The 26,955-nt window shown below is 40.9% G+C and overlaps 1 protein-coding gene across 2 annotated transcripts; it reads left to right on the top strand.

Annotated features, from left to right (window-relative positions):
- CYP2R1 (cytochrome P450 family 2 subfamily R member 1) lies at nucleotides 1-26,733 on the top strand. Of its 2 annotated transcripts, XM_022555735.3 has the most exons (5): nucleotides 1-280; nucleotides 8,495-8,636; nucleotides 12,552-13,184; nucleotides 13,924-14,253; nucleotides 23,729-26,727. In XM_022555735.3, exons 1-5 carry the CDS (start codon nucleotides 56-58, stop codon nucleotides 23,902-23,904), a joined length of 1,506 nt encoding a protein of 501 aa, XP_022411443.1. In that variant the 5' UTR covers nucleotides 1-55; the 3' UTR covers nucleotides 23,905-26,727. The 2 variants fall into 2 exon arrangements, with proteins under 2 accessions (XP_022411443.1, XP_089771247.1); XM_089915121.1 differs by lacking the exon at nucleotides 8,495-8,636 and having other exon boundaries at nucleotides 178-280; nucleotides 23,729-26,733.
- Nucleotides 26,734-26,955: the final 222 nt, after the last annotated feature.

Raw genomic sequence — 26,955 nt, forward strand, 5'->3', positions numbered from 1 at the left:
TTGGAGCGCTCGCCGGGTCCCGGGGCGGTGGGGTTTTGCAGCCCCAGCCCGGGCTATGTGGGAGCCTCACAGTGCTGAGGCGTTCGCGGCTGCCCTCGCAGGTGCCCTCTTCCTGCTGCTCTTCGCGCTGGGGGTCCGCCAGCTGCTGAAGCAGAGACGGCCGTCGGGCTTCCCCCCGGGACCGTCGGGGCTGCCATTTATCGGCAACATCTACTCGCTGGGCGCCTCGGCCGAGCTCCCCCACGTCTACATGAAAAAGCAGAGCCAGGTGTACGGCGAGGTACAGCCGACGGGCCTCGGGCAGGGAAAGCTCGGGCCTTCCTCTCGGGGTGAGGGGATGACCCACGCTCGTGGGTGCGAGCTGTCTGACCCCTCTCTGTGTGTCGGCAGCGTCGAGGGGAAGCTGGCTTCCCAGGCCCGGGGTCGAGGTACTCAAGCGGCGCCGCTGGGGGAGGGAGAGCCCGGCCAAGCCGCGAGCCCCTCCCACCTGACGTCCGCGGGGTACTGGCCGGATTCTCCCGCCCCCGAGGGCGACGAGGTGCCGCTCCCGCGCCTGCGCAGTGGGGTCTGGGTCACGCGCCGTAAGCCCGGTCGGGAGTGACGGGCGTCACCCTCAGCGCGAACAGCTTCTAGCGCCCATGGAGCTGCACGAAGTGCGTAGGTTAGCTTCCACCCACGGCTTCTTGAGAAAACCAGGCGTCCGAAATCTAGGACCGAGTTATTGGTTAATAGGAGGTCGTTGGATGTTTGCGTTTGAGAATGGCTGGTCTAGGCGTCTGCCGAGAGGCTGAGAGAGCGCAGGTGAAGGCCTCTGGGAAATGACCGTGAAAGAGAGAATGAACAGTGAAAATTAGTGCGGAATCGCAGTGCCGTCTTGTCTGCCCGGAGCCAGGAGCGTCCCCGCAGCAAACACGGAGACTGCGCCGGCCGTGGGCCAGCCTCCCTTGCAGTGCGGGCGCCCGGGGGCAGGTCCTCTGGTCCTCCGCGTTTTACAGAGGAGGAAACTGCGTCACAGACCAGCTGAGTGACTTGCAGGCAGCCACGCCGCTGCGAACTAGCAGGGGAAAGGCCAAAACGCTAGCTTGTGTTTGGAAGGGTGTCCTGACCTCGAGGAGGCAGAAGTTTCCAGAACACTGGCACTAACACGGCTCACTTGTTTCCTTTTGAATCCATTCTTTTATAGGAAACGACCAGCCAGGCTCTGCCAGGTGCTGGGGATAGATGAAGAAGGCAGTCACAGCCCAATTTTAGGTAGTTACAGTCTAGCCAGAGAAAAAAATTAACGATCGACCACAAATTGTGTTTTGAAGGAAAAGTACCGCAGGGCTGCCTGGCAATTGCGGTGTTTCAGGTTTGGGCTTACATCCGTATTTAAACCAGCTTTTACAATAATTATTCTAGGTTTCTGCAGTTCCCTCATGGTATATGTTGCTAAAGGGAGGCTGGGCTTAGATAAAGCAAATTGTATAATTCTTAGATACTATTTTCAACCCTCCAGTTCTCAGGAATTGAGTGTATTTCCATGATTTCCATTGAATATATTTGATCTCTGGTGTACAAAGCATCACTAATATTTAGAGAAATCATAAGATGTGAAAGCGCAAGACGAGAGGTTGAGTCCTCTTTCGTCAGGTAAAACTTGACCTTTACTTGTCTGAATCTTAAGGTTTCGCGATACGCGTAATGGTAATAATAATAACTGAACACAGTTAAGTGCTACTCAAATGTTCTTTGAGTAAATGTTAGTTATTAATTACAGAACAACTTATTAGGCCTACAAAGTAGAAAGTGTTTTTAGACCAGTTATGTGAAATGGTGTCATGCAGAATAGGGAACTGTTTTTCATACGTAGATATTTGAACTGAAAGGAACTCTGTATTTACTATGAACATTCTTTTGGGAGAGGGGTAATTTAGTCTTATAATAGACTGCAAATTATAAATGTGCTGGAAGACTGTCATCTTGGCATAGGTAGATCTGGTACATTGGATAAGAATTTGGCATGAGTAACCAGTTTTATTGCTGGTACAACTATATATTTGAGGCAACCTTGGTTCTTTACAAAGAGGTCTTTTTACTGAAGGTGGTAAAATTAAATAGGGCTAACCTGTGCTGTTAGGTATAAGAGGAGCAGAGGAAAAAGAAAAAGGAGCAGAAATGGAAAGGATGTATGCACTGAAGAGTAGACATGGTTTGAGTAACTCAGTTTTAGACTTAAGTTGAAAACCACCTGATGTATTAACCCTTTAAGCTACTTGCTCTTTATCTTAGTTGTGAAACACCCCTACAGTTCTCCCATTGTCTCAGAGGTATTTTCCAATTCTGACAAAGTCTCAAAGTTGGTATTGTTGCAGGAAGGGAGACCCCTTCCAGGGCCCCAGAGTGGGCTCTTGTCTAACACTAAGAAATGAATTGTTCTAGGAGAAATACGTGCTGACAAAGCAAGAGACTTTATTGGAAAGGGGTGCCTGGGTGGAGAGCAGGAGGGTGAGGGAACCAGGAGAACTGCTCTGCCATGTGGCTCGCAGTCTCGGGTTTTATGGTGATGGGATTAGTTTCCGGGTTGTCTCTGGCCAATCATTCTGACTCAGGTTCCTTCCTGGTGGGCGCGCAACTGCTCAGCCAAGATGGATTCCAGCGAGGAGGATTCTGGGAGGTTGGTAGGACATGTCGACTGGCATCTCCTCTCTCCGTTTGACCTTTTCTGTATTCTTCCGGTTGGTGGCTTGTTAGTTCTATGTTCCTTACCAGGATCTCCTGTCATAAAATAACTCATGCAAATTGTTACTGTCTTTGCCTGGCCAGGGCAGGCAGTTTCAGTCAGTGTTTCTGCTAACAGTATGAGTTGTTAAAATACTATGCCTTTTTTGGAAGTGGAAGGAAACTATTATCTCCTGTACTCCTAGAAGGTTGTGGAAAGTTGTTTATATGTCATACTTATAAATACAGAATCTTATTTTTCCACTGTCTTACTTGATGATCTGGAGATGTGTGCTCAGAGAAAGCAAGCCCTGGACTTTAAAATTGCTTATAAGAAATGACAGCCCCTTCAAGTGACACCTACTTTTATGAAGTCTGTGAATTCAATTCTCCTTCATAATTCTTGAAAGGAAGACAACCGGTGCTCAAGACTTATACAGTCATTTTAAAGACAATCTTATATAGAAATGTATCACACTGAGACTTAGCATTTCCTTGGAGATTCACTCTGAATGCGTAAGCTTCTGCAGTGACTAATGTTAACCCAGGTTTCGAGAAGCATTCCCTAGCTAGCAAAGCTAGCACAAGGAGTTTTCACAGATTATTTTCAGGTAATGCATGTAAGGATAATAAAATAATTAATTTGAGGCATGTGGAGTTGACAACCTATAATTTATTTATACAGTAAGCGTTTATTGAGATTTAAGCAAGGCATTGAATGAGATTCCGTGGAGTGTTCAAAGATGAAAGAGATGAAATCACTGAATCTAAAGAGTTTATAATTTAGCAGGCAAGCAGAAGACAGGAATATGAATGCCTCTGGTTTTAGGTAGTATTAAATAAGTGCCATGGGAGCTTCTAAGCGTGTGCTGTGGTGGTTCAAGGGAGAAAGAGAAAGAGAGTGCACTGAGAAAGGCTTCATGGAGGTTGGTCCTTAAAGACTTGGTGGGGTTTGGACGGTATGGCAGTCAAGGTAGGCATTCCAAATGAGAAAACAACCCAAGCAAGTGTTGAAAAGTGTGTGGCAGTTATTTATCAGTTTTCATCAACAGCACTTTTTACATTCCTCTGTTATTAGCACTTAGCCCATAGTGTTGTAATAATATGCTTAAATGTGTGCCTCCCCCACTATTCTTTAATTCAGCATATATTTATCAGTTGTTATCATATGCTATGTATTAATACTATGCTAGATGTGAAGATTTAGCAATGAACAAAACAGGTGAAAATCCCTGCCCTCGTGTAGCTTACACTCTAGCAGTGGAGGGGAGGTGGGGAGCAGGATAGGGACAATATAAACACAATAAATATATAATATGTTAGAGTACAGAGTAAGAAGTAAACTAAATTAGGGTAAGGAAAATGGAGAATTCTAGGGCGTGAAATTTAAATGGGTTAGAGCAGGCCTCACTGTAAAAAAAAGGCGTCTTAGCAAATATTTGAATGAAGTGAAGGAGCAAGGTATGGGAGTATCTAGGGGAAAAACATTCCAGGCCAAGGGAACAAGTACAAAGGCCATGAAGCAGGAGTATGCCATGCTGAGAATCACTTATAAAGAGACAAGTTAAGAGGCTGTTGAGATAACATAGGGGAGAAACGAAGGATTAGAGTGTTAGTGACGGAAGTGGTAAGAAATTGTCATATTCTGTCTGTATTGTTAAAGTTGAAACATCGTGACTGCTAAGCAGTGATGTGGGGCTTGGGTGAAAAATGGAGTCAACATGGGCAGCTCAGGACTTCCCTGGCAGTCTGGTGGTTAAGAATCCGAGCTTCCACTGCAGGGGGTTCAGGTTCAATCCCTGATCAGGGAACTAAAATCGCACGTGCTGCGGTGTGGCCAAAAATAACCCCAAAAAACAAAAACCATGGGCAGTTTGGGACCAGAATATAGCTTGAAGGATGGCTGGAATGGTCATTAACTGAGATAGTGAAAAATCGTGGGTAGAGCTAGTTTGGGAATAGGGCAAAAGACTTGAAGATCATAGACTGACTTCTAGAAGCTGTTTTATGTGTACCTGTTTCCATCTTTGCCAGCATCATAACTACCCCATAATAATAAAAATTATTGAAGAAATTAAAAAATATATAAAACTAATCTTGGACACTTCCATAGATTAAAGCAGCATAAGGATGAATTTTCACAATTTGATATACAAACTTCTACCAAAAGTCCTTGAAAAGAGCATGTACCTGAATAGATGCTAGCTCAAGTAACAGTTTCCCCAGTTTTCACCGTGAAATAGAGGACCATCTCATTTTTGAGTAAAGGTGGATTGTATAACAATTTTCTCAAGTTATGGCTCCTAGTTGGTTTTTGCAATCTCTAGTGTCCACAACCTGACAGCATTACCCTGAAATTAACTCCCCTGTCTGTTCTGCCTTCCTATTAGCAGAATTTGTAATCCCATCGTTGTGAAATCGATCACAAAGTTGATTTAATCACAAAGTTGGGGATTTTTTTCCTGCATCAGGACCACTGCCTATTCACTAATACCCTTCGTTATTGTCTCTGCTTGTGATACTGTGATTTTTAATAAATGTGTATTTGGTCTTTGTACCTTTCCTGGCACAAGCTCCCAAAACCCTTGGAACTTCCTAAGTGTTGAGAGTGGTAGATGCATCTTTTGTTATTCATAATAAGCCCCTTTCACCCGCCTCAGAGTTTATGTGAATGTTAATGGAAAGCCCTTAAGGATGGGAGCTTGTTGCCTGGAGAACCAACCAGGATTAGAGGGTTGGAATTTTCAGTTCTACTCATCTTACCTCTGGGGAAGGGAGGGGGGCTGGAGGTAGAGTCAGTCACCAGTGGCCAATGATTTGATCAATCATGCCTAGGTAATAAAGCCTCCATAAAAATCCCTGAATTATAGGGCTCTGAGAGCTTCCATGGTGAATTGGTGAACACGTGGAGGTGAGCAGAGGCTAGCATGCCTGGAGAGAGCATGGAAGCTCTACACCCCTTTCCTCATACCTTGCTGTTGGGCTGCACCCCGCAGGCCGGCAAGGCCTGTACTTGCCCAGCTCCAAGACTGAAGAAAGAGCCCGGAGTCAGCAACAGAGACATCAGTGGATAGGGATCTTACATAACTGAAGCAAGGTCCTGGAGCGATACCCCACCGTGTGTGGCAGGTGGAAGGCAGGACCTGGCAGCAGGGGAAGGGGGCGGGGGATTACCAGTTACAGGGGAGTTGATTCAGGTTGCTTCATTGGTTATCAGGTACACTAGCAGAGGGGCACGCCCCTCGCTGCCCCTTTGATAAGAACAGTCAGTAGCTGGAGCCTGGGGCAAGTATGTAGGAAGGTCAGTCATGTGAGTAGGGTATAGGTGAAGCAGGCATTGGTTGAGCAGGGTGATATACAGAGAGCAAGAGAACAGCCATCTTGAGTGGCCTGACCGTACACTTGCCCTATGCATCTCTTCCATATGGCTGCTCCTGAGTTATATCCTTTTTTAAGAAACCGGTAATCTAGTAAGTAAAATATTTTATTGAGTTCTGTGAGCCACTCTATCAAATTAATCAAACCTGAGGAGGAGGTCATGGGAACCTCTGATTTATAGCCCTTTGATCAGAAGCACAGGTAACAACCTCGACTTGTGATTGGAGTCTGAAGTGGAGGAGCACTCTTGTGTTATTGAGCCCTTAACCTGCGGAATCTGACACTTTCTCCTGGTAGATAATGTCAGAATTGAGTTAAATTGTAGGACACCCAGCTGGTGTCCCAGAATTGCACACATCTGGTGTTATAGGTGTTGTAGTGGAGTACTGAGAGTAGAGGAGACACACAGGAGGAGGAATTTTTTCTTTATATCTGCTTAAAATTACGCTTCTGTGAAAAGATTTTAAGACCATCCCATTACTGCTTTGGGAACTGAAAGAGCCCCATCTTTGCTCAGCTGGTAACCACTTCCTTTGTGCTGAAACTCTTACACTGCCACTTTTGACTAATAACTTTACTTGTGGCAGGCAGTCCATGCTGCTTCCCAAAGTTCTGGATGTACCTACTGCTCAGTTGGCAGGGCCCATCCTTGTGCCAAAGACCCTTCTCAGCTGGTTGATTCTTTACTATTTGGAGGTCTTCATCACTTTTGCTACTGTAACTACTTCTGCTGAACTTCAATTCTCTGCTAAGTCTCCTGGTACCTCCCACCCCACCCCCCAAAGTAGTGTGAATCATAGCTAAATCTGTTCTACCTGTTTGCCCAGAGATGAGGCTTGACTCAGTGTTTTGGCTCTCAAAAGCTCTCAGCCACCCACTGAGAGGATGGGGATAAGCAATCTTTGCATCCCACTAATAAGGCAGCATTGTTCCCTAGGCCTCTATATAGAGCTAGCTAGAATAGACTGCAGGAGGTGTGACGTTGTAAGTGAACCTGTGGTGAAGCACATGAGAAGCTTCAGCAAGGAATAGGATGGATATTCCATCTTTTAGCTGAGGGGCAGCCACCTGTGCCAATGTGGTGGATGCCAGTCCTCCAAGGTCAAATTCCCTTAGGGCCCTCTTTGTTAACTTCGTGGAATTCAGGGGCCCAAATAAATAAGCCTGTGAGTTTCAGTATGTTTTGTTGAGGAGAGGGAAATTTTCCCCTCTGCCCCTCTTGAGTACTTTTGGCTGGACTAATAATAAAATTGACACAAGACAGATTAACAGGAGAAAAAGAAACACATTTGACTCCATGCACACGGAGGTTTCACAGACATGGGATGGAGGAAGTGGCCAAAGCAGGCAGATTTTCTACTTCTTAGACAAAGAACCAATAAATTTGCAAAGAATTGACAGGACAAAGAAACTTTGGTTTTGGGTGCCCAATTGGTGAAGAATCTAAAGAGAGTTTGTGCTTGGGCAGTACATTAAAGAAGTAACAAGATTTGTTTAAAAAAGGATTCTCACCCCCAAATTCCCTATCTTTGGCAATAAGGGTGTCCTACCTCCAGATGCATGGAGTATACCTTTCACATGAGAGATTTATTTCCTGCTTTCAGGGAGACAAAAAAGAGAAAGTGTCCCTCTTTTTTTTTTTTTTTTTTTTTCTTTTTTAAAAATTTTGTCTGTGCCGAGCAGCTTGCATGATCTCAGTTCCCTACTAGGGATCGAACCCGGGGCACAGCAGTGACAGCACCAAATCCTAACCACTAGGCCACCAGGGAACTCCCTAGAGCATCCCTCTTGCGTTGGCCATTTCTTCAGTAACTTTAATTCAAAATAATTAATATGCCATTGAGGCATATTTTGGGGTTGCATATCCTGGGCCCCAACATTTTATACCTCAAAAGTTGTCTCTCAGGCCTTTGACAATCCCCTCTCCTACCTAAACCTGGAATAATAAATGATGTGTAGATGGAGCCACTTCCTCATTCATCTTGGAAATAAACAGATTCTGAGATATCATTGAATGTTTTGAGTTGGAATGAATTTTAAAAGAGCATAAATATCAAGTATTTCTTGATTTTCTGTGGCAGCCCTGAAGCCCAAAAAGTTTAAGGGTTCTGCCAGGTGTCCTGTATCTGTTTAATGGCAAAGCTTAAACTAGAACCCAGGCCTCCTGAGTCTGGTACTCTTTTCATTACACCATTTATAAGATTATGTCTTGAGCCACTGAATGAGTAATGAAATCATGGTCTTTGACGTGCCTTGTAGAGAGAAGGCACTCTAAACATTGTCAGCTGAGTAATAAATGCCAGCATCTTCAGGGAGTAACAAATACTGGGAGAGCTGGACTTAGTATATGTGGATTTCTGTGGTTATATTTCTCCATATATTTTGCCATTTAAATGTTTTTCTTTTCTTCTCAAAGATCTTCAGTTTGGATCTTGGAGGTATATCAGCAGTGGTTCTAAATGGCTATGATGTAGTAAAGGAATGCCTTGTTCATCAAAGTGAAATTTTTGCAGACAGACCATGCCTTCCTTTATTCATGAAGATGACAAAAATGGGAGGTATGTTTATTTTCACCTACCTAATGATTTACTAAACTATTTTAAATCACATTTCCTTTTTAAAAAATATTTATTTATTTATTTATTTTTGGCTGCATTTGGTCTCCATTGCTGTGCACGGGCTTTTTCTAGTTGTGGTGAGTGGGGGTTACTCTTCGTTGTGGTGCGCGGGCTTCTCATTGCAGTGGCTTCTCTTGTTGCAGATCATGGGCTCTAGGCACACAGGCTTCAGTAGTTGTGGCACATGGGCTCAGTAGTTGTGGCTCACAGAGTGCAGGCTCAGTAGTTGTGGCACATGGGCTTAGTTGCTCCGCGGCATGTGGGATCTTCTTTGACCAGGGCTTGAACCCGTGTCCCCTGCATTTGCAGGCGGATTCTTAACCACTGTGCCACCAGGGAAGTCCCCACATTTCTTATTTTATGTAAATTTAGTACATAGAGATTGGATTCTGTTGTACTGATTAACAAGAAAGTGTTAATTAGTTAATTTAGGTTACAGACCCTAATATTTGAGAACCTTTCAGGCTGCATTACATTCATATTTTAGCCCAGTACATACTAATTCTACTGTTGTAATCCAGTTCTAATAAATATTGTAAATAATGTTTTAAAGAATTAGCACTTAATAATATGTGCAGGTTTTGTGAAACAGGTTAAGAATACATACACATGCACACATACTTGAATCAAAAGTATCTTTGAAGCTAGTCTTGAGTGCTTGGTGACATTTTACTATTATTTTACTTATAAGCTTATAGACCCTGAAACAGCCTTTCTTTAGTAATTAATATGATATGTAAATGAAGAATTGTGGGTTTGTGTAAAGGACTAGTATTCTCTATGGTTTAGTGTTGATCAGTGTCGGATGATTGCATATTCAACAAGGGAGAAAGGCTGAAAGTTAACAGAACGGATGAGACGAAAGCAGCAACAGAAAGCCTAAAATAGAATGTTGACGTCAGATACATCCGTTTTCATACTTAATAGTATAAGAGTTTTTATCTCCAAAATTTTCCAGTTCAATGAGAGCTTCACTCTTCATTTGACAGAAAAATTCAACAGTATCTTGGTTACGTAGACTAAAGAAGACATTGATTGAAAAGGAAAAAAATAAAAATTAACCATATATTAAATTGCAAAGCAAATCAATTAATGCAAAGAAAACACCAGTTTTAAAGGCCAAATTCTTAGGCCAGGGCATGATGACACTTGAAAGCGATAATATAAATAAAAAGCAAATCTCCAGCTTCTTAAATACTCTTCCAAGTAATAATTAGGCCAAAGAAGAAATTATACCACAATTATAATAGAAGACCTTTAAAGAAATTATGAAAATGTATGATGTGATCAGAGTAATATTTAGGATAAACTATATGTTTTTTGAAGCTATAAACTTATAGTTTAGACTGTTTTTATCATAAAGAAAGAAAAAAATGCATTCAACTTAAGACTTTTAAAGAAATAGTAAGAGAAAAAATAAGTAGAAAATTAGATGTGTTGGGCTTCCCTGGTGGTACAGTGGTTAAGAATCTGCCTGCCAGTGCAGGGGACACGGGTTTGAGCCCTGGTCCGAGAAGATCCCACATGCCGTGGAGCAACTAAGCCCGTGCACCACAACTACTGAGCGTGCGCTCTGTGAGCCACAACTACTGAGCCCATGAGCCACAACTACTGAAGCCCGTGTGCCACAACTACTGAAGCCTGTGCTCCTGGAGCCTGTGCTCCGCAACAAGAGAAGCCACCACAATGAGAAACCTGTGCACCACAACGAAGAGTAGACCCTGCTTGACGCAGCTAGAGAAAGCCCGCGTGCAGCAACAAAGACCCAACACAGCCATAAATAAATAAATAAATAAAATTTTTTTTTTTTTTTTTAAAAAGAAGGAAAATTAGATGTGGTTTCTTTTTTTCTTTTTTTTTTTTTTTTTTTCTGGCTGCACTGCCCAGTTTGCGGGATATTAGTTCCCAACCAGGGACTGACCCTGGGCCCTCAGCAGTGAAAGCGTGGAGTCCTAACCATTGGACCACAAGGGAATTCCCTAGATGTGTTATTTTAAGATGCATATGCACTGAACTTGGAAGTGGGAAATCAGAGCCACCATAAACCCACTGTTTGAATAGGAAAAAGTGGCCCTTTAGGCGGGTTCAGCCCATGCCTGGGCACACAGACTGGCCAGTGTAGGGTTATAATCAGGCTCCTGTGTACCTTCTTGTGTGTAACTGTATGCATATATTATGCACATGTATCCCATATGCATACATTTCTCTTGGGCTTGCTTTTATCTCAGTGCCTTTGCACTGGTTCTCTCTACCTGCAGTGATCTTTCCCTGGATATCTGCTTGACTCACTCCCATCTCCTGTGTCTTTACTTATGTCACCTTCTCACTGAGGCTTTTCCTGACCACCCTATGTCTCCTTCCTTGCTCTATAATTTGTTTGTCTCTCCTCACTAGTATGTAAGGCCCATGAGCAATAGCCATCTTTGCCTCTTTTATTCACTGATATATCTAAGACACTTTAGCTCCAGAAATACATTATGTTGAATGAATAGTCATCTGGGAGTATAGAAAAGAGAATGGAATATGGCATATAAAATTGCTGCACAGCGTTAAAGACCCCCTTATTTATGGTTAATTTCATCATAAGTTCCAAATTCAAAAACTGTTGCACAAAAGTTGTTGAAATGTAAATTACATAGGTACTTCATGTAGACAAGAGAACATGACATTTTTCATCATAGGTATACCTATGTACCAATTATGAATGAAATTCCAAGTAAACTACACGTTACAGAAATATATATGCTGAAGAAGTTTTTTTCTCGATAATCGATTTAAAGGGAAAATATTCCATAGTAGACATATCAGAACAGCAGAGTATACTGTGGAGACTGAGATTTCAAGGCAAGCAATATCAACATTAGAAGTTTGAGTTTCATGTTTGTCCCCTTAGTTTGGGCTGCTATAACAAAAATATATAGACTAAGTGGCTTCAACAACAGACAGTTATTCTATCAGATCTGGAGGCTAGGAAATTCAAGATCAAGGTACTAGCAGAACAGTGTCTGGAAAGAGCCTGCTTCTTGGCTTGCAGACTGCCGTCTTCTCCTTGTATCCTCACATAACCAAGAGCAGTCATCTCTTCCCACATCCCTTCTTATAATGGCACTAAAGCTCATTCATGAGGGCTCATTACATAATTATTTCCCAAATACCTAATTTCCTAACACCATCACATTGGGGATTAGGCTTCAACATTTGAATGTTGTGGTGGCACAAACATTCAGTCCCTAGCACCTGCTTTTGGCTTGAGTATTTCCACTACGTTGACACCTCATTCAGGCCATCCTTGCCACTTCCAGTTATAGTATTAGGTAACATATGCCTTTAATGAGAGGAAATTTGTATTCTAAAATCTAGTCTCTTGAAGCAGGAAATTTCTAATTCGAGAAGGATGATTTCTCAGGTATGTGTTTAGTCCAGGATAAAATTTTGCCCATAGAACACACAGTCATTCGTCTTTTGTAAATTAGGCTTATAATAGAAGTTGGATAATAAGGTCACCCAAGGCCTTGTTCACCCAGGTTGAATTACAGAAGACAGTTCAGTTTCTTGTGGTGGGAGATTATAGGTCTTTTCTGCCTGTGCCCAGATGAGAAGTATGGATAAGCTTTATCTGTTTATAATATTCCATGGCTAATGAGGAGTAAAGAATAGGGCTTAACTACTGGGTCTAGTTTTAGTTTTATAGAAAATTTGGAGAAGAATGAATAACCATCTTTTTTTTTTTTTTTCTTCCCTGCATAGTATTTTTAGCTGTTAGATACAGGGATGTAGGAATGATAAAAAATTTTTAATAGTATCATAGAAAGATAATTTGGAGAAGAATGACTAACCATCCCTTTTTCTTTTTAGGCTTACTCAATTCCAGATATGGCCGAGGATGGGTTGATCACAGAAAATTAGCTGTAAACAGCTTTCGCTGTTTTGGATATGGCCAAAAGTCTTTTGAATCTAAAATCTTAGAAGAAACCAAATTTTTCATTGATGCTATTGAAACATACAATGGTAGCCCTTTTGACTTTAAACAATTAATAACAAATGCCGTTTCAAACATAACCAATCTGATAATTTTTGGAGAACGATTCACTTATGAAGACACTGATTTTCAGCACATGATTGAATTATTTAGTGAAAATGTGGAACTAGCCACCAACGCCTCAGTCTTCCTCTATAATGCCTTTCCATGGATTGGCATCTTACCTTTTGGAAAACATCAACAACTGTTTAGAAATGCAGCTGTGGTCTATGACTTTCTCTCCAGGCTTATTGAAAAAGTTTCCATCAACAGAAAGCCTCAGTTACCTCAGCATTTTGTTGATGCTTATTTAGATGAGATGGATCAAGGTAAAAATGACCCATCATCTACTTTCTCCAAAGAAAACCTGATTTTCTCTGTGGGTGAACTCATCATTGCTGGAACTGAAACTACAACCAATGTGCTACGGTGGGCAATTCTTTTCATGGCCCTTTATCCTAACATTCAAGGTAAGGATTCCAGTGATCTCAAGGTCTGTTCTTACATTTAAGGCTCACACATGTTTTAGAGTCTTTGGCCTTGTACAAGGTATTCTATTTAGGAACTCCTGCTGTGCTATCCAAAAAGAGAAGCATTGAATAGCTATAAGGTTTTCAAAACTGTTATCTAAATTCGTATAAAAACCTCAGAGATGTCTTATAATACCTATTTCATAAATGAGGGAAAAGGCTGAGTGACTGATTTGCTCACTCCCTTCTAGTGCTGAGCTGGGACCTGAACCCTGGTGGTGGTGGTTGTTGTTGTTTTTCGGCTGCACCACGCTGCATGCAGGATCTTAGTTCCCCAACCAGGGATCGAACCCGTGCTTGCTGCAGTGGAAGCATGGAGTCTTAACCACTGGCCTGCCGGGGAAGTCCCAACCCTGGTTTTTTTTAATTTAAGTTTTTATGCTTCACTCTTTTCCTTGCTGAGAGTGTTGTTATTCTAATTCTAGATTTGTTTAATTTTTATTTTTATTACTTATAATGTGTTTTTCACAACAAAATTACTTAGAGTGTTGGGTACTGGTCGTATAAGATATGTGGCACATATTTAAATAGAACTCCCAGATAATGAAAAATCTGAATCTGGGTGTACCCATACCTTGTTGGCTTACTACAGGTTATCTTTTGTTTTATCCTAAAGGGAAATTACTTTAGATATAATTCTAAGAAGTGCGTAATAACTTGAACACTTTTTCTCTTACAGGACAAGTTCAGAAAGAGATTGATTTAATTATAGGACCCAGTGGGACACCTTCTTGGGATGACAAATGCAAAATGCCTTATACCGAGGCAGTTTTACATGAAGTTTTAAGATTCTGTAATATAGTGCCATTAGGGATTTTCCATGCAACCTCTGAGGATGCAGTTGTACGTGGTTATTCCATTCCTAAAGGCACAACAGTAATTACAAATCTTTATTCTGTACACTTTGATGAAAAGTATTGGAGAGACCCAGAAATATTCTATCCAGACCGATTTCTGGACAGCAGTGGATATTTTGCCAAGAAGGAAGCTTTGGTTCCCTTTTCCCTAGGTAAGAGAACTTTCAAAGGGGCATAACTTTAGGAAAAAGTATAATGCTGATTTATCATGTATAATACCTTAATCTGAAGCATTCTCTTGTAGAGTTAATATCCAAACTCTGAAAACAGTATTGAATCTTACGGGAGAGAATGGTTTAATTAGAGCTCATTAACACCTCTTTCTACTCAAAATAAGCCATAATTTAGCAGCTAGAAAGAAATTGATGAGAAGCTCTGGCTTTTTCTGAAACTTTCTTGCTTGTGGATTTTGGCTTGTAATCAAAACTTGTAGAGCTAGAAATCAGTAACAGGCAGCTTGAGAGACTGAGACCCAGGGACAGGAATGGCATCATAACTTGAAGTGAAACTAGAATCTAGCTCTCTTGGCTCTCAATTCTTATACCTCATCTCCAAAAATATTGCGTCTCCTGTGAACAAGTACACAGATCACGAGACCCATGGAAGATGGACTGGAAAAATCCTTTCACTGGGGAAGGGTACACATGCAGTCATTTGAAATGAAATGAACTTCTCCTGGGTCAAGAGAACAAAGTGTCACACCTCACATCTTTCATGGCATATCTCAGGCTCTTTTGCCACATGCAAAGGAAGTGGAGAATATAACTAATGAGCTTACAACAGCACATGACCTTACAAAAGAAGATGAAGAAATGGCCTCTGGGAACCAAAGTGCCAATTTCTATTCTTTGTGGCTTAAGAAAATCCTTTAATAAACATAACTTCCAGGCTTCCCTGGTGGCGCAGTGGTTAAGAATCCACCTGCCAGAAAACCTAAATAGACATTTCTCCAAAGAAGATATACAGATTGCCAACAAACACATGAAAGAATGTTCAACATCATTAATCATTAGAGAAATACAAATCAAAACTACAATGAGATATAATCTCACACCAGTCAGAATGGCCATCATATAAAAAGCTAGAAACAGAGGGAAGATGGTGGAAGAGTAAGACGCGGAGATCACCTTCCTCCCCACAGACACACCAGAAATGCATCTACACGTGGAACAACTCCTACAGAGCACCTACTGAACACTGGCAGAAGACCTCAGACCTCCCAAAAGGCAAGAAAGTCCCTATGTACCTGGGTAGGGCAAAAGAAAAAAGAATAAACAGAGACAAAAGGATAGGGATGGGACCTGCACCAGTGGGAGGGAGCTGTGAAGGAGGAAAGGTTTCCAAACACTAGGAAGCCCCTTCGCAGGCAGAGACTGCGGGTGGCAGAGGGGGAAGCTTCAGAGCTGCAGAGGAGAGCACAGCAACAGGGGTGCGGAGGGCAAAGCGGAGAGATTCCCGCACAGGTGATCGGTGCCGACCGGCACTCACGAGCCAGAGAGGCTTGTCTGCTCACCCGCTGGGGTGGGCGGGGCTGGGAGCTGAGGCTCGGGCTTCGGTCGGAGCGCAGGGAGAGGAGTGGGGTTGGCGGCGTGAACACAGCCTGCAGGGGGTTAGTGCACCATGGCTAGCCAGGAGGGAGTCCGGGGAAAAGTCTGTACCTGCCGAAGAGGCAAGAAACGTTTTCTTCCCTCTTTGTTTCCTGGTGCGTGAGAAGAGGGGATTAAGAGCACTGCTTAAAGGAGCTCCAGAGACGGGCGTGAGCCACGACTGCAAGTGCGGACCCCAGAGACGGGCATGAGACGCTAAGGCTGCTGGTGCTGCCACCAAGAAGCCCGTGTGCAAGCACAGGTCACTATCCACACCCCCTTTCCGGGGAGCCTGTGCAGCCTGCCACTGCCAGGGTCCTGGGATCCAGGGGCAGTTTCCCTAGGAGAACGCAGAATGGCGCACCTCAGGCTGGTGCAACGTCATGCTGGCCTCTGCCGCCGCAGGCTCGCCCCACACTCTGTACCCCTCCCTCCGCCCGGCCTGAGTGAGCCAGAGTCCCTGAAGCAACTGCTCCTTTAACCCTTTCCTGTCTGAGTGAAGAACAGACGCCCTCCAGTGACCTACACGCAGAAGCGGGGCCAAATCCAAAGCTGAGCCCCGGGAGCTGTGAGAACAAAGAAGAGAAAGGGAAATCTCTCCCAGAAGCTCAGAAGGAGCAGATTAAAGCTCCACAATCAACTTGATGTACCCTGCATCTGTAGAATACCTGAGTAGACAACGAATCATCCCAAATTGAGGAGGTGGACTTTGAGAGCAAGAATTATTATTTTTTTCCCCTTTTCCTCCTTTTGTGAGTGTGTATGTGTATGGTTCTGTGTGAGATTTTGTCTGTATAGCTTTGCTTCCACCATTTGTCCTAGGGTTCTATCCGTCCATTTTTTTTGTTTGTTTTTTCTTAATAATTAATTTTATTTTAATAACTTTATTTTATCTTACTTTATTTTATCTTCTTTCTTTCCTTCCTGCTCTCCTTCCTCCCTCCCTTGCTCCATCACTCCCACCTTCCTTCCTTCCTTCCTCCCTCCCTCCCTCCCTCCCTCCATCACTCCCACCTTCCTTCCTTCCTTCCTTTCTTTTCTTTCTTTCTTTCTTTCTTTCTTTCTTTCTTTCTTTCTTTCTTTCTTTCTTTCTTTCTTTCTTTCTTTCTTTCTTTCTCTCTCTCTTTCTCTCTTTTATTCTGAGCCATGTGGATGAAAGGCTTTTCATTCTGCACCCAGGGGTCAGTGCTGTGCCTCTGAGGTAGGAGAGCCAACTTCAGGACACTTGTCCACAAGAGACCTCGCAGCTCCACATAATATCAAACGGCGAAAATCTCCCAGAGATCCCCATCTCAACACCAGCACCCAGCTTCACTCAACGACCAGCAAGCTACAGTGCTGGACACCCTATGCCAAACAACTAGCAAGACAGGAACACAACCCCACCCATTAGCAGAGAGGCTGCCTAAAATCATGGTAAGTCCACAGACACCCCTAACACACCACCAGACGTGGACCTGCCCACCAGAAAGACAAGATCCAGCCTCATCCACCAGAACACAGGCACTAGTCCCCTCCACCAGGAAGCCTACACAACCCACTGAACCAATTTTAGCCACTGGGGACAGACACCAAAAACAACGGGAACTACGAACCTGCAGCCTGCAAAAAGGAGACCCCAAACAGAGTAAGATAAGCAAAATGAGAAGACAGAAAAACACACAGCAGATGAAGGAGCAAGATAAAAACCCACCAGACCTAACAAATGAAGAGGAAATAGGCAGTCTACCTGAAAAAGAATTCAGAATAATGATAGTAAAGATGATCCAAATTCTTGGAAATAGAATAGATAAAATACAAGAAACATTAAACAAGGACCTAGAAGAACTAAAGATGAAACAAGCAACAATGAACAACACAATAAATGAAATTAAAAATACTCTAGAAGGGATCAATAGCAGAATAACTGAGGCAGAAGAACGGATAAGTGACCTGGAAGATAAAATAGTGGAAATAACTACTGCAGAGCAGAATAAAGAAACAAGAATGAAAAGAACTGAGGACAGTCTCAGAGACCTCTGGGACAACATTAAACGCACCAACATTTGAATTATAGGGGTTCCAGAAGAAGAATAGAAAAAGAAAGGGACTGAGAAATATTTGAAGAGATTATAGTTGGAAACTTCCCTAATATGGGAAAGGAAATAGTTAATCAAGTCCAGGAAGCACAGAGAGTCCCATACAGGATAAATCCAAGGAGAAATATGCCAAGACACGTATTAATCAAACTGTCAAAAATTAAATACAAGGAAAACATATTAAAAGCAGCAAGGGAAAAACAACAAATAACACACAAGGGAATCCCCATAAGGTTAACAGCTGATCTTTCAGCAGAAACTCTGCAAGCCAGAAGGGACTGGCAGGACATATTTAAAGTGATGAAGGAGAAAAACCTGCAACCAGGATTACTCTACCCAGCAAGGATCTCATTCAGATTTGATGGAGAAATTAAAACCTTTACAGACTAGCAAAAACTGAGAGAGTTCAGCACCACCAAACCATCTTTTACAACAAATGCTAAAGGAACTTCTCTAGGCAAGAAACACAAGAGGAGGAAAAGACCTACAATAACGAACCCAAAACAAGAAAATGGGAATAGGAACATACATATTGATAATTACCTGAAATGTAAATGGAATAATGCTCCCATCAGAAGACACAGATTGGCTAAATGGATACATAAACAAGACCCATATGTAAGCTGTCTACAAGAGACCCACATCAGACCTAGAGACACATACAGACTGAAAGTAAGGGGATGGAAAAAGATATTCCATGCAAATGGAAACCGAAAGAAAGCTGGAGTAGCAGTTCTCATATCAAACAAAATAGACCTTAAAATAAAGACTATTAGAAGAGACAAAGAAGAACACTACATAATGATCAAGGGATCGATCCAAGAAAAGATATAATAATGGTAAATATTTATGCACCCAACATAGGAGCACCTCAATACATAAGGCAAATACTAACAGCCATAAAAGGGGAAATCGACAGTAACACATTCATAGTAGGGGACTTTAACACCCCACTTTCACCAATGGACAGATCATTCAAAATGAAAATAAATAAGGAAACACAAGCTTTAAATGATACATTAAACAAGATGGACTTAATTGACATTTATAGCACATTCCATCCAAAAACAACAGAATACACATTTTTCTCAAGTGCTTATGGAACATTCTCCAGGATAGATCATATCTTGGGTCACAAATCAAGCCTTGGTAAATTTAAGAAAATTGAAAATGTATCAAGTATCTTTTCCGACCACAACACTATGAGACTAGATATCAATTACAGGAAAAGATGTGTAAAAAATACAAACACATGAAGGCTAAACAATACACTACTTAATAACGAAGTGATCACTGAAGACATCAAAGAGGAAATCAAAAAATACCTAGAAAGAAATGACAATGGAGACATGACGACCCAAAACCTATGGGATGCAGCAAAAGCAGTTCTAAGAGGGAAGTTTATAGCAATACAATCCTACCTTAAGAAACAGGAAACATCTCGAATAAGCAACCTAACCTTGCACCTAAAGCAATTAGAGAAAGAAGAAGAAAAAAACCCCCGAAGTTAGCAAAAGGAAAGACATCATAAAAATCAGATCAGAAATAAATGAAAAAGAAATGAAGGAAATGATAGCAAAGATCAATAAAACTAAAAGCTGGTTCTTTGAGAAGATAAACAAAATTGATAAACCGTTAGCCAGACTCATCAAGAAAAAAAGTGAGAAGAGTCAAATCAATAGAGTTAGAAATGAAAAAGGAGAAGTAACAACTGACACTGCAGAAGTACAAAACGTCATGAGACATTACTACAAGCAACTCTATGCCAATAAAATGGACAACCTGGAAGAAATGGACAAATTCTTAGAAAGGCACAACCTGCCAAGACTGAATCAGGAAGCAATAGAAAATATGAACAGACCAGTCACAAGCACTGAAATTGAAACTGTGATTAAAAATCTTCCAACAAACAAAAGCCCACTACCAGATGGCTTCACAGGCTAATTCTCTCAAACATTTAGAGAAGAGCTAACACCTATCCTTCTCAAACTCTTCCAAAATATAGCAGAGGGAGGAACACTCCTAAACTCATTCTATGAGGCCACCATCACCCTGATACCAAAACCAGACAAGGATGTCACAAAGAAAGAAAACTCACGCCAATATCACTGATGAACATAGACGCAAAAATCCTCAACAAAATACTAGCAAATAAAATCCAACAGCACATTAAAAGGATCATACAACATGATCAAGTGGGGTTTATTCCAGGAATGCAAGGATTCTTCAATATATGCAAATCAATCAACGTGATACACCATGTTAACAAATAGAAGGAGAAAAACCATATGGTCACCTCAAGAGATGCAGAGAAAGCTTTCGAGAAAATTCAACACCGATTTATGATAAAAACCGTGCAGAAAGTAGGCATAGAGGGAACTTTCCTCAACATAGTAAAGGCCATATATGACAAACCCACAGCCAACATCGTCCTCAATGGTGAAAAACTGAAAGCATTTCCACTAAGATCAGGAACAAGACAAGGTTGCCCACTCTCACCACTCTTATTCAACATACTTTTGGAAGTTTTAGCCACAGCAATCAGAAAAGAAAAGGAAATAAAAGGAATCCAAATCAGAAAAGAAGAAGTAAAGCTGTCACTGTTTGCAGATGACATACTATACATAGAGAATCCTAAAGATGCTACCAGAAAACTACTAGAGCTAATCAATGAATTTGGTAAAGTAGCAGGATACAAAATTAATGCACAGAAATCTCTGGCATTCCTATACACTAATGATGAAAAATCTGAAAGTGAAATCAAGAAAACACTCCCATTTACCATTGCAACAAAAAGAATAAAATATCTAGGAATAAACCTACCTAAGGAGACAAAAGACCTGTATGCAGGAAATTATAAGACCCTGATGAAAGAAATTAAAGATGATACAAATAGATGGAGAGATATGCCATGTTCTTGGATTGGAAAAATCAACATTGTGAAAATGACTCTACTACCCAAAGCAATCTACAGATTCAGTGCAATCCCTATCAAACTACCACTGGCATTTTTCACAGAACTAGAACAAAAAATTTCACAATTTGTATGGAAACACAACAGACCCTGAATAGCCAAAGCAAGCTTGAGAACAAAAAACGGAGCTGGAGGAATCAGGCTCTCAGACTTCAGACTATACTACAAAGCTACAGTAATCTAGACAATATGGTACTGGCATAAAAACAAATATAGATCAGTGGAACAGGATAGAAAGCCCAGAGATAAACCCACGCACAAAGGAGGCAGGACTCTACAGTGGAGAAAGGACAGCCTCTTCAATAAGTGGTGCTGGGAAAACTGGACAGGTACATGTAAAAGTATGAGATTAGAACACTCCCTAACACCATACACAAAGATAAGCTAAAAATGGATTAAAGACCTAAATGTAAGGCCAGAAACTATCAAACTTTTAGAGGAAAACATAGGCAGAACACTCTAGGACATAAATCACAGCAAGATCCTTTTTGACTCACCTCCTAGAGAAGTGGAAATAAAAACAAAAATAAAGAAATGAGACCTAATGAAACTTCAAAGCTTTTGCACAGCAAAGGAAACCATAAACAAGACCAGAAGACAACCCTCAGAATGGGAGAAAATATTTGCAAATGAAGCAACTGAAAATGGATTAATCTCCAAAATTTGTAACCAGCTCATGCAGCTCAATGACAAAAAACAACCCAATCCAGAAATGGGCAGAAGACCTAAATAGACCTTTCTCCAAAGAAGATATACAGATTGCCAACAGACACATGAAAGAATGCTCAACATCATTAATCATTAGAGAAATGCAAATCAAAACTACAATGAGATATCATCTCACACCAGTCAGAATGGCCATCATCAAAAAATCTAGAAGCCATAAATGCTGGAGAGGATGTGGAGAAAAGGGAACACTCTTGCACTCCTGGTGGGAATGTGAATTGGTACAGCCACTCTGGAGAACAGTATGAAGGTTCCTTAAGAAACTACAAATAGAACTACCATATGACCCAGCAATCCCACTACTGGGCATATACCCTGAGTAAACCATAATTCAAAGAGTCATGTACCAAAATGTTCATTGCAGCTCTATTTACAATAGCCGGGAGATGGAAACAACCTAAGTGTCCATCATCGGATGAATGGATAAAGAAGATGTGGCACATATATACAATGAATATTACTCAGCCATAAAAAAAAATCGAAATTGAGCTATTTGTAGTGAGGTGGATGGACCTAGAGTCTGTCATACAGAGTGAAATAAATCAGAAAGTGAAAGACAAATACCGTATGCTAACATATATATATGGAATTTAAGAAAAAAAAATGTCATGAAGAACCTAGGGGTAAGACAGGAATAAAGACACAGACCTACTATAGAGTGGACTTGAAGATATGGGGAGTGGGAAGGGTAAGCTGTGAAAAAGCGAGAGAGTGGCATGGACATATATACACTACCAAATGTAAAATAGATAGCTAGTGGGAAGCAGCCGCATAGCACAGGGAGATCAGCTCAGTGGTTTGTGACCACCTAGAGGGGTGGGATAGGGAGGGTGGGAGGGAGGGAGACGCAAGAGGGAAGAGATATGGGAACATATGTATATGTATAACTGATTCACTTTGATATAAAGCAGAAACTAACACACCATTGTAAAGCAATTGTACTCCAATAAAGATGTAAAAATTTTTTTTAAAAAAAGCTAGAAACAATGAATGCTGGAGAGGTTGTGGAGAAAAGGGAACCCTCTTGCACTGTTGGTGGGAATGTAAATTGATACACCCGCTGTGGAGAATAGTATGGAGGTTCCTTAAAAATCTAAAAATATAACTACCATACAACCCAGCAATCCCAGTACTGGGCATATACCCTGAGAAAACCACAATTCAAAAAGAGTCATGTACCAAAATGTTCATTGCAGCTCTATTTTTTACAATAGCCAGGACATGAAAGTAACCTAAATGTCCATCAACAGTTGAATGGATAAAGAAGATGTGGCACATATATACAATGGAATATTACTGAGCCATAAAAAGAAACGAAATTGAGTTATTTGTAGTGAGGTGGATGGACCTAGAGCCTGTCATACAGAGTGAAGTAAGTCAGAAAGAGAAAAGCAAATACCATATGCTAACACATATATATGGAATCTAAGAAAAGAAAAAAAAAGGTTGTGAAGAACCTAGGGGCAAGATGGGAATAAAGACGTAGACCTACTAGAGAATGGACTTGAGGATATGTGGAGGGGAAGTGTAAGCTTTGACAAAGTGAGAGAGTGGCATGGACATATATACACTACCAAACGTAAAATCGATAGGTAATGGGAAGCAGCCGCATAGCACAGGGAGATCAACTTGGTGGTTTGTGACCACCTAGAGGGGTGGGATTGGACGGTGGGAGGTAGGGAGACGCAAGAGGGAAGAGATATGAGAACATATGCATATGTATAACTGCTTCACTTTGTTATAAAGCAGAAACTAACACACCATTGTAAAGCAATTATACTCCAATAAAGATGTTATAAAAAAGAAAAAAAGAATCTGCCTGCCAATGCAGGGGACATGGGTTCAAGCCCTGGTCTGGGAAGATCCCACATGCCGCGGAACAACTAAGCCCCTCTGCCACAACTACTGAGCCTGTGCTCTAGAGCCCATGAGCCACAACTACTGAGTCCACGAGTCACAACTATTGAAGCCTGTGGGCTTAGAGCCCATGCTCCGCAACAAGAGAAGCCACTGCAATGAGAAGCTTGTGCACTGCAATGAAGAGGAACCCCCGCTCGCCGTAACTAAAGAAAGCCCATGAGCAGCAATGAGGACCCGACGCAGCCAAAAATAAATAAATTTATTAAAAAGAAATGAATAAAATAAACATAACTTCCTCTAAGTTTCTTTAAATTCCAGGTTTCCTGAATGGTACATATTAGACTTAAATTTTGGTAAATATTGTGGATTTAGAAAAATTATTATGCCTGTTTTTTATGTTGAGGGAGAAGACATTGTCTTGGAGAACAGCTGGCTCGGATGGAAATGTTCCTGTTTTTTACAACATTGCTTCAGCGATTTCACTTGCACTTTCCACATGAACTGGTTCCAAATCTGAAGCCCAGGTTAGGCATGACGTTGCAACCCCAGCCCTACCTCATCTGTACAGAAAGACGCTGAAAGTGCCTGGCTGTTTTGTGGAACAAGGTGTTTGCCTCACCCCTGAACCTTGTTTATACAGTGTGTGTGTTTGTATAAGGATCACAGCATCATAAAAGCCAAATGAACACAGATGTGTCTTTAAAGACTGTAATAATAAGCATTAGCTATTACTTTTTCCAACCTTTTATGACTTATAAGGTGGAATTATCTGAGGAAAACAGAGGTACAAATGACAGTTGTTGCTTAAGATACTAAGAAGGGCCATCGATGACCTGACTTTTCAGCCTGTTGTTGAGCACCAGGTACCCCTCATCCCTTCTTGACTGCAATTTGCTCCTTTCTGGGCTCTTTGCTTCCAAATGTCAATGCCAGCTCCTTTCTGATCAGGTATTGCCATTAATTGTGTGGTACTAGTCCAGTTTAATAGTGGACTAAAGAAGAAATTAAAACCCAAATAAATGAGTTTGGACTACAGAGGTATTTTAGACATGCTGGCAGATGATAGAATAGATAGCTATACAGTATATTTAATGTAAAACCTGCCAGTGCTTTCAAATCTTGCTTCCTACTATAGCTTCATAAGAGTTGCGGCGTCATTCTTCCTACAAACGAGGGTCCCTGTGACCCTCATAGCAGCAGTTAAGTAGATAGGAAATTACAATAAGGTATTTAAAAATGACACATATGGGGCTTCCCTGGTGGCGCAATGGTTGAGAGTCTGTCTGCCGACACAGGGGACACGAGTTCGTACCCCAGTCCGGGAAGACCCCACATGCCACGGAGTGGCTGGGCCCGTGAGCCATGGCCACGGGCCATGGCAGTACCCATCTGTGTAAAAAGGCACTTTCAAATATGAAACATGTAAATCTCATTACAGATCAGCATTAACAGATGAACATTTGTAATGTTTTGAATGACAGGAAACACACACTTTGAACCCCAATTAAGCAAAATTTTATCTCCTAAAAAAGAATTCCCTTTTTCTCATTAGTGGGTCAATATTACTTTTTTAAAAAAAGTACTTAATATAGTATTACTATGTTATATTATGAATGTCATCAATAAAAATCTTGTAGAAAATTGTTTTCTCTTTTATATAAGTACCTACATAATGTGCTTGGTCTGCAAAGCCTAAAATATTTACTATCAGCCCCTGTACAAAAAAGTTTGCTGATTTTGGAGTTAGGAAAACTAGTAGCTAGGGGCGACAGCATAAATACTCAAAATACAAAATAACAAAAGAGAATAATCCAGAAATAGAATTTTAATAATCATAAGAAATTGATTTATACAATTAAATGCAAAGAAGTTTGAAGACCTGAAATGGATAATCTCTATGAAAATATAATTTACCAAAGATGACCCTAGGAAGACAAAGTCTTAACAGACCAGATTTCATTTAAAAAAAAGTTGCCAAAGATGTGACCCTCAGAAAACTATTTGAGCTGTTCTAGAGCATAGAAACAAAAGGAAAATTTTGAATGCTATTTTAGAATCAAAACAACAGCAAACATGGATATCAATTTAAAAGTGCTAAATAAATTATTAAGAAAAGATCCAGGGCTTCCCTGGTGGCGCAGTGGTTGAGAGTCTGCCTGCTGATGCAGGGAACATGGGTTCGTGCCCTGGTCTGGGAAGATCCCACATGCCGCGGAGCAGCTGGGCCCGTGAGCCATGGCCGCTGAGCCTGCGCGTCCAGAGCCTGTGCCCTGCAACGGGAGAGGCCACAACAGTGTGAGGCCCGCGTACTGCAAAAAAAAAAAAAAAAAGATCCAACACTACATTTAAAAATTAATACATTATGATCAAGTAGAGTTTATTCCAGGTATATGTGAATGGTTCAGTATTAGAAAACATTAATCATTTACAGAGAAAACTCATATGGACAAGCTAGTAGATGTTAAAAAGGCATTTGACAAAATTCAACATTTAATACAAATTGATAGAATGAATACATGTATATATACACCTCTAAAACATACAATGTGTACATATGTAAATATGTGTATATATAATGTGTATTATATATACACATTCCAAAACTGATGTGAAAATATTGGAGGTATTCCCTTAAAGTTAAGAACAAGAAAATGAGTCCACTTTCACCATACTGTTTTCTTGTATTAAAGGTATTAGCTAGCACAATGACAACATTAGATTGTAAGACTTGAAAAGAGTAAAACTTTTTATTTGCAGAAAATATGACTATATTCCCGTACAGCCCATGAGAATAAATAGTAAGATAATTTAATAAAGTAATAGGATATAAAATTAAAATACAAAAAATCAATAGTTATTATATGTACAGCAACCATTAGATACATGGAAGAGAAAGTACCTTTTTACAAAATCAATAGAAATAGATGAGTGGGGAAAACATTAAAACATTCTTGAAGGAGCTGTAGAGGAGGAAGAAATTTTCCTCTTCATTTCAAAGTTCCTCTGGCTGATCTAAGAATTTAATTGACAGAGAGTAACAGAAAAACAAAAATTAAATAACATGTAAAGTCTGCCTTTTCTCAGAAAATAACCAGCCTAAAGCAATATGCTGTAGAGACATATTTTAGGGTGGCAAATTCTGCTCACCTACAGAGCCAAAAGGAGACTGACAAATGGATAGATACGTTCTTGGATAAGAAGACAACACAAAGATGTTGGTTCTCCCTTGGCTAAGGTATGAATTTAATGAGATCAGGTATTTTTCCCCATAAGACCAGACAAGCTGTTTCTAAAATTTACATGAAAAGTAAAAGAATAGCCACAAACAAATAGCTGTATGGGGGTTTTAGCCCCATCAGGTATTGAAATATACTATAGAATTTGAATAATTAAAGTATTGTAATAATGGCATGAATAGACCGACAAATAGAATTGAAAAGAAAGTCAGAAATAAATTCAAATACATAGAAGAACATCAAGTCTGTGGAACAAAGATGGAATTTTTAATAAATGGTATTGGGAATTCTTTTCAGTTATTTGAAACCAGTTAAAAATTTGAACCCATATCTCATAGCATATGCCTTGATATACTACTGTCGACTGAAAAAAAATGCACAACTAAAAGTTGAG

The sequence above is a fragment of the Delphinapterus leucas genome, chromosome 7 (genome assembly GCF_059928025.1).
Source record: "Delphinapterus leucas isolate spDelLeu-1000000601 "Yukka" chromosome 7, BTC_Dleu_Yukka2, whole genome shotgun sequence".
NCBI lineage: Eukaryota > Metazoa > Chordata > Mammalia > Artiodactyla > Monodontidae > Delphinapterus > Delphinapterus leucas.

Coding starts and splice junctions, on each gene's coding strand:
- CYP2R1 (XM_022555735.3), top strand. CDS start 56: ATGTGGGAGCCTCACAGTGCTGAGGCGTTCGCGGCTGCCCTCGCAGGT. Junction 281..8,494: donor AGAGCCAGGTGTACGGCGAG/GTACAGCCGACG, acceptor TTCTTCTCAAAG/ATCTTCAGTTTGGATCTTGG. Junction 14,254..23,728: donor TTTGGTTCCCTTTTCCCTAG/GTAAGAGAACTT, acceptor TTTTATGTTGAG/GGAGAAGACATTGTCTTGGA.